Source organism: Neoarius graeffei, chromosome 10, assembly GCF_027579695.1.
Source record: "Neoarius graeffei isolate fNeoGra1 chromosome 10, fNeoGra1.pri, whole genome shotgun sequence".
Lineage (NCBI taxonomy): Eukaryota > Metazoa > Chordata > Actinopteri > Siluriformes > Ariidae > Neoarius > Neoarius graeffei.
The window spans coordinates 29,627,507-29,639,636 of record NC_083578.1 but is presented as its reverse complement, the minus strand read 5'-3'; the positions used below and the strand labels follow the sequence as shown (position 1 = coordinate 29,639,636).

The following is a 12,130-nucleotide window of genomic DNA, read 5'->3' as shown; positions in this document are numbered from 1 at the left end:
CTAATCAGACAAACGTTACCAAAGTATTTTGCTACATCAATAAACGAAGACTAGAAAGAGTAAAAAAGAGAGATTTAATAAATAGCCTGATCTTACCTGTGATGAAGTGGGCGCTGCAAACCCGCGCATTTTTGATAGTGCTTGCATCCCAGTCTACACATTTGATGGCTTGTAGCCATAGACATCGGCTATTTATTTATTTATTTATTTATTTTTTTTTTTTGGAATGGGTGAGATCCTGCTGGAATTCTGAACATTTTAACCCCATCACTGCTACGATTCTGACACCCGACAACACAACAACTAGGCATTTCTGAGTCTTTTTTGGGTCCAGGCTGCGCGCGCAATTTCCGCTTGCGTATGAATGACGTTTACTGCGAAGGGGTCTATACCCATGACACCATTTTCAAGATGGCTGTGTGCAGGGTAACCACACCTGACCAAATCGTCTAATTTCACAGATCTTATTTTTGGTGACTCAATGTATGTTTCAACCGATTTAACAATTCTGGTACTTAAATGTCACATATTACATTTAACATGTTCTGACAACATTTCCTGAAGAAATTGATATAAAACAAGTTACGACAACATTGTGGTAACATTGATGTCACATCGGGCATTTAACCTTAACGTAGTCATGGAAAATATGATGTGACGTATTTGTCACAATAAGAAAAATGTTCAATTCAAAGCACATTTAAACAAATATAACAATATCAAATTTATAAAATTATTGATATGTTACAAAACAATTTTTGAATATCTGTAAGTAAAACAAACACGATTTTACAGTGCTCCTAATTCAATGTAATTCTATTAATTTTTTTGTAGTATGGCTAAACGCTACAGTGTTCAGAACGCAGCCTAATAAGGCAGTATGTGAAGGGCCTACCCCACCCATGGGGACTGAAAATTTGGGCCCGCTGCTCTTCCTCAGGAATCCTCTGTGATTTTGTGGTTTTTGAAGGTGGCACTGGGAAAAAAAATGTACTGGGCATGGGAGGTGATGTTGTGGTCAAGCTGTGTGAAACTCTCCCATCAAACCAAAACTACAAAGTCTTTGCAGACAATTTTTTTTTTCCTCAGCACCACTGGTTCTCAAGCTTCTTGAGTGACAGATCTACTTTGTAGGAACACTCTGTAGCAATCGCTTGGCTGGTTGTATGTTTGAGGATGACAAAAGTCTTGCCAAGAGAGGCAGAGGATCTGTTGATGCCAGGGTGGAGAAAGGGGAAAGTATGGTCATTGAAGTGGTACAACAACAAATCTGTTACCCTGATCTCATCCTACTGTGCAACTGAGCCTCAGGACAAAGCTCGACGCTGGAGCAAATCAGACAAAGCATTTGTGGAGGTCAACAGACCGCACATTGTGAAGGAGTACAACACATTCATGAGGGGGATAGACCTCCTTGATGCATGTGCTGCAAGGTACAAGTACCACATGAGGTCACGGAGGTGGTACCTCTACCTCTTCTGGCAAACCATCATGTTAGGCCTCGTTAATGCATGGTTGATCTACTGCCGTGACTGTAAACTGCTTGGTGTCCAAAAGCCACTGAAACAAAAGAGCTTCCAGGCAGAGATTGCCACTAGCCTGATTCTTTTGCAGGCACAAAGGGGTCACCCAACACTTGATTCCCCATCTCCACCACTGCCCAAGAGAGTGCATGTTGGCGTTCCGGTTGATGTTCGCACTGACCAGGTTGCACACTGGCCTGTCAAGTGTGAAAAGTGTGGCCGTTGCAAATTATGCAAAGTCAGTGCAACCACCACCCTCTGTGAGAAGTGTGATGTGCGTCTTTGCTTCACTGAAGAAGGAAATTGTTTCAGATATTACCATTTGGCCTAGGCTACTTTGCTAAAACTGCTTAATGGGCCTGAGAGAGTGATAACAATGGTTAAAACAGTGCTGATAATACGAAGGTTTTGTTCCCCTTCATTATTCTTTAAGTCTTTTTTGCACTTACAGGTTTTCTGAAGGTTACTACATCTATCTGTAGCTCAGGTTTGTTTGTTTGTTTTTTTACAGCTACAGTAACTTGTTGCATAATTACCCAATATGAGGTAGATTTTATTATTCAGTTTGCACATTTTTTGTTGTAAAACCAATCAGACAATTTTTCTTTTTGTTTAACTTAAACATTAAAGTTAGAATGTTATTGTATCTTATGGAAATGCAAATAAAAATACAAATATATGTTACTGAACAAAAAAAACCTGTTAAGCTGATTTATTTTCAAATAAGGAATAAATTTACGATAAGTGCCCAATGTGACATATATATATACACACACACACACACACACACACACACACACACAGTGGTGCTTGAAAGTTTGTGAACCCTTTAGAATTTTCTATATTTCTGCATAAAAATGACCTAAAACATCATCAGATTTTCACACAAGTCCTAAAAGTAGATAAAGAGAACCCAGTTAAACAAATGAGACAAAAATATTATACCTGGTCATTTATTTATTGAGGAAAATGATCCAATATAACATATCTGTGAGTGGCAAAAGTATGTGAACCTTTGCTTTCAGTATCTGGTGTGACCCCCTTGTGCAGCAATAACTGCAACTAAACGTTTCTGGTAACTGTTGATCAGTCCTGCACACTGGCTTGGAGGAATTTTAGCCCATTCCTCAATATAGAACAGCTTCAAATCTGGGATGTTGGTGGGTTTCCTCACATGAACTGCTCGCTTCAGGTCCTTCCACAACATTTCGATTGGATTAAGGTCAGGACTTTGACTTGGCCATTCCAAAACATTAACTGTATTCTTGTTTAACCATTCTTTGGTAGAACGACTTGTGTGCTTAAGGTCGTTGTCCTGCTGCATGACCCACCTTCTCTTGAGATTCAGTTCATGGACAGATGTCCTGACATTTTCCTTTAGAATTCACTGGTATAATTCAGAATTCATTGTTCCATCAATGATGGCAAGCCGTCCTGGCCCAGATGCAGCAAAACAGGCCCAAACCATGATACTACCACCACCATGTTTCACAGATGGGATATGGTTCTTATGCTGGAATGCAGTGTTTTCCTTTCTCCAAACATGAGGCTTCTCATTTCAACCAAAATGTTCTATTTTGGTCTCATCCTTCACAAAACATTTTTCCAATAGCTGTCTGGCTTGTCCACGTGATATTTAGCAAACTGCAGACGAGCAGCAATGTTCTTTTTGGAGAGCAGTGGCTTTCTCCTTGCAAGCCTGCCATGCACACCATTGTTGTTAAGTGTTCTCCTGATGGTGGACTCATGAACATTAATATTAACCAACGTGAGAGAGGCCTTCAGTTGCTTAGAAGTTACCCTGGGGTCCTTTGTGACCTCGCCGACTATTACACGCCTTGCTCTTGGAGTGATCTTTGTTGGTTGACCACTCCTGGGGAGGGTAACAATGGTCTTAAATTTCCTGCATTTGTACACAATCTGTCTGACTGTGGATTGGTGGAGTCCAAACTCTTTAGAGATTGTTTTGTAACCTTTTCCAGCCTGATGAGCATCAACAATGCTGTTTCTGAGGTCCTCAGAAATCTCCTTTGTTCGTACTATTATACACTTCCACAAACATGTGTTGTGAAGATCAGACTTTGATAGATCCCTGTTCTTTAAATAAAACAGGGTGCCCACTCACACCTGATTGTCATCCCATCGATTGAAAACACCTGACTCTAATTTCACCTTCAAATTAACTATTAATCCTAGAGGTTCACATACTTTTGCCACTTACAGATATGTAATATTGGATCATTTTCCTCAATAAATAAATGACCAAGTATAATAATTTTGTCTCATTTGTTTAACTGGGTTCTCTTTACCTACTTTTAGGACTTGTGTGAAAATCTGATGATGTTTTAGGTCATATTTATGCAGAAATATAGAAAATTCTAAAGGGTTCACAAACTTTCAAGCACCACTGTGTGTGTGTGTGTGTGTGTGTGTGTGTGTGTGTGTGTGTGTATATATATATATATATATATATATATATATATATATATATATATATATAAAATAAATAAATAAAAAACTTTCCAGATCTTTGCCAGTAGGGGTCAGAATTTAAAAAACAAATTAGAAATGTGTTCTGTGTGGTCCATTTGGTCTGTTTTATATTCCCCATAATTTTCCTTTAAGGGGAAATGGGTCCGGATTCTTATAGGTTAATTTAACAATGTTGTTTCCACCCTGTTATTATTTGGCAGCTGACAAAATAGATACAAAACGATGCCATTGTTTTGGTTAATTTGATAAGCTCTCGTGTAAAGAAAATGTGGCTATAATTTAGAGAAAAAGCTGAGCACTCATCAGCTATGCATACTTTAATTTATAACTTGACCCATATAAAATTCAGTTAATGGGATAAGTAATGTCTCCAGTTAATGTACTGTCTCTGCCAATGTACTCCATGTGAAAAATTGGGATGATACAATTCATTAATTAACAGTCTTATGTTTAAGTTTTGGTGTGACATATTGTGGTTAAATCTAACTATCAGATAGTGGTGCTGGAGTCTGGTGCTCCTTTCTCACACTGATATTGCTCAAGAAAAATGGGCTTAAGATTATGGTCAGAATTGCAAGTAACTGAGACATGCCTCTGTTTTCAGTAAACTCTGCCCTATGTGTGCAAATCTTGCACAACCTCTGAATAGCTTTTAGTAATATTTACATGTGCGTTCTGAATAAAGATGTACACAGTTTTGATATTAACTCCTAACTCTGCATATATAACATAATTTGTAATATGGGTCTTTGTGTACAGTGACTAAAAGGAAAACATTGCTGAAGTAAAACATTCGTGTGTGTGTGTATATATATATATATATATATATATATATATATATATATATATATATATATACTCCAAATGGAAATACAAGCTAATTGACTGTGAAACCATTCTTAACTGTGTTTTCTTTTCACTGAAAGATTGATTTAATAATTTATTTGCCAGTTGTTTTTGCAGTCCATTTGCTTTGTAATGTTTCCTGCATGCATGCTAACTTTAGTCTATCATTGGAAAAATTTAAGCCAATTAAGTGTTCTGCTGTTATGTGTTCCTTGCTTAAAATGACATTTATCTGGCCTCTGATAGACCAAGCCTGAGCCTGTCACCGCTCCTGTTACTGCAATTGGAGCAAAAGCAGTCACCCCACAACCTGCCAAAGCAGCCCAGCCCCCACTCACAGGGATAGGTAAATGTATAGACATAAAGCACACAAACACACACTAATGGTTGTATACATTTCCACTGCTATGCTAGCTTACGTTTCTACAGTATGAAATGTGGAATTTGTGACCCAGTATTCTCATTCTCATTATCTCTAGCCGCTTTATCCTGTTCTGCAGGGTCGCAGGCAAGCTGGAGCCTATCCCAGCTGACTATGGGCGAGAGGCGGGGTACACCCTGGACAAGTCGCCAGGTCATCACAGGGCTGACACAGACACAGACAACCATTCACACTCACATTCACACCTACGGTCAATTTAGAGTCACCAGTTAACCTAACCTGCATGTCTTTGGACTGTGGGGGAAACCGGAGCACCCGGAGGAAACCCACGCAGACACGGGGAGAACATGCAAACTCCGCACAGAAAGGCCCTCGCCGGCCCCGGGGCTTGAACCCAGACCTTCTTGCTGTGAGGCGACAGCGCTAACCACTACACCACCGTGCTGCCCGTGACCCAGTATTAACACAGTTATTTGCAAGTATCTCTAAAACTGTAGCTCTCAAACCCTTTTGTGACCATTTCAGACTTCACCACACCTGTTTCTGCTCAAATGATTCAAATCCACTATAAATAACACAGAAATGAAGCAAACCATGTGACATCTCAATGTGAATAATTACAAGTTCTCAAGTTTCTCACATTCTCAAGCTGTGTTCAAACTCTTTAACAGCTGAGTTTTATTTAATCATAAAATTCACACTAGTTGGTTTTAATAAAATGGAGATAATGTTCCGAAATACTTCTCTGCATAATTATTCTGAATACTTGTACCTCACACCCAAAAATACCCAGAAATACATACACAAGTGACTCATGTATAAACAGTGTGTGGTATGTATATTCTTCAGTCATAAGCCCTAGATGTACCTTGATACCTTATTCATGACACCTTCTGTTTCAGAAGGACATGTAACAGAATCACATATTAGAATTGTGCTTTCAAAAATGGGTAAACATGTCTTTAGGATTAAGTTTGAAATGGTATGAAAGGGGATGATTTTAAATGTCATAAAACTGCAGCAGTGCTGTAAGCAATTCAGTTAGTGAGATGAGTCAGTTACTGTTAGAACCTTTATTAAAACAGAGGTTAAAATGAGGATTACTCTCAGCCTGCAAATAGACAAATCTGGCGACTGCTTTGTGTGTTCCGCCATTTAAGGGTGCTGCCATTTCTGTGGTGGCAAGACATAGTGACTCAATGTCTGCTGCTGGCTGCTGACAGTGGTTGGCAGTGACAGCGGTATGGGTAGTCGTACTGATGACATTAGACATTGGCCCCCATTTACTGATGAAAGTACCTTATATGGATGGTGGTCTTAACATTATTCAGATTTTACACATTAGTTAGACATTGATTATGACAAGCCAGAAATAGAGAATGGAGAAATAAAGAAAAAAAATGGACCACTTGACCATTGACCACATTTAATGTGAAGTGTAATATACTGTACTAACATCACTGTACTAGCTAGCTAATCATTCAGGACTTGCATTTAACCAGACAAGGTACATTAGTTAAAAAAAATAGGTATTAAAGATTAAATCAACAATTGCCTCGTGCGTGGTGAAGGAAAAAAAAAAGGCCCACTACAGGACACTCACAGAGGGTCAAAATTACCTGAGCTCCCAATGGGTTGGCCAAATATTGCACACTCTACCAGATAATGAACACATGATTTTAAAAGGACATGTCTGATATTCACAGTCTATTAACTACCATAATGTTGTGTTAACGCTGCAAATTATTATTATTATTATTATTATTATTATTATTATTATTATTATTGATCCATTTCTGGCAAATATCTTGGTCCTCTGCATGCCCAGGGAATATATGTAAAGTGTATGGTCTCAGACAGTGGCACTCTTCATGAAATAAAGGCTTGTGTATTTCACAATCAGGTTTTTGTTTGTTTGTTTTTTGTTTAGTTTTTTTTTTTGGGGGGGGGGGTTGTTTTTGGTTGTTTATTTTTCCCAAAGTTGAAGTTTGCCACTACTGTTGGAGTAGCTAAGACCTGCTCAGGTTCTTCCCAATTTCCAAGGCATCACTGACAAAATTAACATTGCACAGAAAATAATGGTAAAAACAGAAAATTGTACACTTCTCAGAACAGCTTGCATTTACGTGTGCATACTGTAGGAAGACGCCACTGCAGTAATGGCAACTTGTATACTTTCAGTACTTCCCTGAATTTGTTTATAGGTAGAAATACTGCTTTCTTTTTTTTATACCAGCTGCTTATTTTTAATTTAATTTTCATTTTTTAAGTATTTGGTATTTAAAAAATCTCTATGGTTTGCTGCACCATGAGAATTTTTTGTGGAATCATCTATACTTCTTGCTCTCTGTAGGCTCCAAGGCAGCACCAAGACCTGGTGGAATAGGTAGTGCTGCAGCTGCTCAGCCTGGTATGGAAGGAGAAAGCATGTTGTCTAAGATTCTCCCTGGAGGTGCTGCAGAACAAGCTGGCAAACTGGGTGAAGGTTAGAAGGACCTTTAAAGTTCTCTGTGTGCTTGAGCAAGGTTCAAAATTAGACAAAAATTATACGTACACCATATGTGCTTTTTTTACAGCCCATTCCAGATTTAGTCCCCACTTTTCCACTCTTCTCAGAAGACTTTCCACTATATTTGGAAAGTGGCTTTGGGGATTTTCCCATTCACCCACATGAGCATTAGTAATGTTAGGCACTTATGTTGGGTGAGAAGGCCTGGGGTATAGTCAGAGTTCCATCTAATTTGAAAGATATTCAGGATCAGGGTTACTCAGGTTCTTCCACTCCAACCTTGGCAAATCATGTCTTCATGGACCTTGCTTTGTGGCACAGGGGCATTGTCATGCTGCACCATGTTTGGGATGGGACCCTTAGTTCCAGTAAAGTAAATTGCAATGCCACAGCATACAAGGACAATTGCATTGTTCCAACGTTGTGGTAATAGTTAGGAGAAGGCCTACATATGGGTGTGATGGTCAAATTTTCAGAAACTTTTGCCCATATAGTTTATTTCCCTTTTTTTTTTTAATTATTATTGGGGCAAAGGGGGCCTTTCAATACTACTCTAAAACACCTAGGTAACTATGCAGTAACTAATCAGGAAAGAATGAGTATTTCATTATCATTTCTCTTACTACTATTAACTATTCACTAACTGCTAGTTAATTACTCGGTAAGTACATTAGTAAGAGTTTACTCTTAACTAAGCAGTATTTACTGAATATCTAACCTAGACATACAGTGCCAGTCAAAGGTTACTCATTCATAGGTTTTTCTGACTATTTTCTACATTGTAGAACAATACTGATGACATCAAGTCTATGAAATAACATATGGAACATATATGAAATTATGTGGTAAACAAAAAAGTGTTAAAAAAATACTTCAGGAAGCTGGTTAAGACAATGCCAATAGCGTGCAAAATTGTCATCAAGGTAAATGGTGGCTACTTTGAAGACTCTAAATATATATTTTTGTTTTTTTAAGACTTCTGAAACATATATATATATATATATATATACATACATATATATATATATATATATATATATATATATATATATATATATATATATATATATATTTTTTTTCCACATAATTCCATATATGTTCTATATATTATTTCATAATTTTGATGTCTTCAGTATAGTTCTATAATGTAGAAAATGGTCAATATACAGAAAACCCTATGAATGAGCAGGTGTGTCCATTACTTTTGACTGGTACTGCAGGTACCTACAGTGATGTTTTCTGTCAGTTCTCATTGCTTAGCCAACTCAAATCTGTGTAAAACCCAGCATTCCTCAACAGTTTTCTTTTTTTTTTCCCAGAATAACGGTCAAATTACTTCCTCTTTACTCCCTACACAGGGCATGCTTGAATGTCATTGAAGAACCTAGCGAGTGCATTATGTGGTCACTAGAATGTCATTTGTAATTCAACCACAGGAAAAGACGTACTCTACTCAGTGCCTGATCTAATTAACAATTATACAATAACAATTTGTTTATATATGTCTCAATTTTATAATCAAATATAAGATCCTAATGACTTGTATGTCCTAAAACTCATATCTGACAGTCCCGCCTTGTATCAATTTTTACATTTAAGGTTGATCAGTAGTTAATCACTAGTTCTAATAAATGAGCCACAGTTAGCTAATAGTTCTGCAGGAGAAACTTAGAATTTCAAAATTACTGCTTAATACTCAGTAATTATTCTTTAAGACTGAGTAATTACTGTTTAGTTAATAGTGAACTCCTATTATCATACTTACTGAGCAATTAACTTGTAGTTCATCATTCTTAGTTAAAAAGAATAGCATAAGTTTTAATGGAGAACTATTAATTCCTTCCTGTTTAGTGTATGACACTGACTATTGTAAAGTTTTACCATATGGTGTTTTGAAATTAAGTTCTAAACCTTTGTCTTTGTATCACTGGGTTTGAGTAATCTTCTAGCTACCATTTTAATTCTTTCATTTTATGTTTCCTTCCATCAACAGCTATATCGGGGTTTGGAAAGAAGTTCACATCTCTGTGGTGAGGTAGTACAATTGAATGTAAGTAATTGAGAAAATAAGATAGATAGATAGATAGATAGATAGATAGATAGATAGATAGATAGATAGATAGATAGATAGATAGATAGATAGATAGATAGATAGATAGATAGAAAGAGAAGAGAAATGAGACATTGGAGATGTATGTATGAGTTTTTCTTGATGTGTTTTTGCTATTTCAGGATGTCTTCAAAAACGATGGAAGATGTTGTAAGGCTTTGCCCCAGGAAAAACCTATGAAGTTTCTCTTCTGTGTTTTAATTTATCAGAGCGGGAGTGACAGCAAGAGAGAGAGAGAGGGAGAGAAGTAATCTTGTTATACTGGTGAGGACTAAAGTTAAATATTTTTAACTGCATCATTTCATTATACATAAAGCCTGTATGCAGAAGTGAATAAATCATATATCCATTAATTAGCCAACCAGGCAAATGAAAGCTCCACTGTAATGCACAGTTTCATGTTTTAGTTGCCCAGAAACCAAACTGACTAGACTAAATAATGATAGGTAAAATATTAATAACAGATGGTGAAATAGTTAACGAGTTAATTGCAATAATACTTGGAAATTAATGAGTTTATGGTTATTATCCTATGTTAATAAAGGTTCTAGTATACCCTTAACAAAAAGTCAAGTCCAATGTGTTATTTATTTACTTACTTACTTACTTACTTACTTACTTACTTACTTGTTTATTTATTTAATGGTTATTCCACAAAATCGAGTCATACATAAGCTGAGAGCCGACGAGGCATGGAGGTGCCAAGTTGGCTATAAGTCATGTACAACAAGATTGAGTGGAATAATTGTTTTATTATATCCTCATTCACTGGGGAATGAGGATATTTTGAGAAACAGCACATTTTTATTTTTATTTTTTGCAAATTCAATAGATAAAAACTTTATACAAAATGTCCGACAAAATATTTTCCGCTTAGAATGTAAAAAAAACCGGGGAAATGACAGTAGCAATTTGTGAAAAATGCTATAAAAATAATTCTTGAAAAGTTAAAAAAGAGATGTTCTTACCATCAAATACTTTTATTCCTTATTTTGTTGCTTCTTTTATGGGGGGGGGAGATTATTCTTCTTCTTTAGGGTTTTTGGTGGTTGGCAAACCAACTTAAAGGTGCATTACCGCCACCCACTGGGCTAGAGTGTGGAGCAGGAGATATGGGGGGGGGTCTTTTTAGCTATATCTGTTTCTTTTAAATACTTGATAACAGTTTTGGGAGTTTTATTTTCGAGTAGAGTTTTTATTTCATCCTTGGTTGGTTCAGCAACATGCTCCGCCATTTTTTCTACTCACGGTATATGAGCTGATATCCTAGTTGTAGAGTAGCCAATCAGAGCATGCAATTGCTCATATCCAGTATGGACTTTATTTTTGCATGGTAATTAATTCTGAGTACACTGAGTACAAATTGTTCTACTCAACCAGATCAGCCAAAGTGGCTGGTTCAGCAGACTTCAGGACAGGAATGAGTGGCACATATGTTATATTTACAGCACTGAGGTCCATCACACCCCTGTAAAGCCCATGAAGTTTGAAACATATATATGAAAGAAAATATTTTCATTTGAACCTACTTGTTGGCCAGACATCTACAAAATTAATTTATTTTTTTTTTTAAACCACCCCGGACATGACATTTGCTTGTCCTGAGCACCTGGAGTTCTGATTTGTTTACCACTGTATATCGGAGAATTATGTGTTTGTTGGAAAAATGTTACCAGCTGTACATGATTTAGCTGAAAATTTATAGCACTTTCTTCAAAAGCACAAACAGAACAGACAATTATTTTGAGAGTTCTTGGGAATTACTCTGATTACTGAATTTATGTTTTTCTGTTTTTTCAGCCAACCAGAACAGGAATCACAAGACTTCATTAACCCTTGGTCTGGTTACATGGTCAAAGAGGCACTACACAGCTTTCCTCTGGCAGGCCAGATAGTAAGGACAAATCACAGTCACATTATTATGATAAACTGGGGGACTTAATATAAGATTCAGAGTAAATATTCATTGCACTGTAAAACATTTCAGCCTTGTTTAGTTATGCCCACTTACTTTTTCTCTTTAACTCAATGAGCTCTGAAAAGTGTTTTAATTTGAACTAATCTGTGCAAGTTTTCAAAGGTTAGACTTGAATTACTTGGTTGTCTTGACTAATTGAGACTTTTTTCTGAGTTGAAAGAAAGAAAGATAATCGTCAACTTGAGTTGACTTGCATTTTCAAGGCAGCAGATGAACTTGCATTTTCAAGTTAAACCAATTTGAAATGTTTTACAGTGTGGTATTTGTGCAATAACTATAGAGTCACCAC

At 36.8% G+C, this 12,130-nt stretch overlaps 1 protein-coding gene across 1 annotated transcript in view; it reads left to right on the top strand.

The window, feature by feature from the left end:
• bsna (bassoon presynaptic cytomatrix protein a) overlaps window positions 1-9,787 on the top strand; it is a 293,110-nt gene extending 283,323 nt beyond the window's left edge. The window contains exons 10-12 of the mRNA XM_060931696.1: window positions 5,109-5,208; window positions 7,598-7,729; window positions 9,747-9,787. Of these exons, the coding sequence (XP_060787679.1) occupies window positions 5,109-5,208; window positions 7,598-7,729; window positions 9,747-9,787 (273 nt within the window). The remainder of the gene's footprint in view (window positions 1-5,108; window positions 5,209-7,597; window positions 7,730-9,746) is intronic.
• Window positions 9,788-12,130: the final 2,343 nt, after the last annotated feature.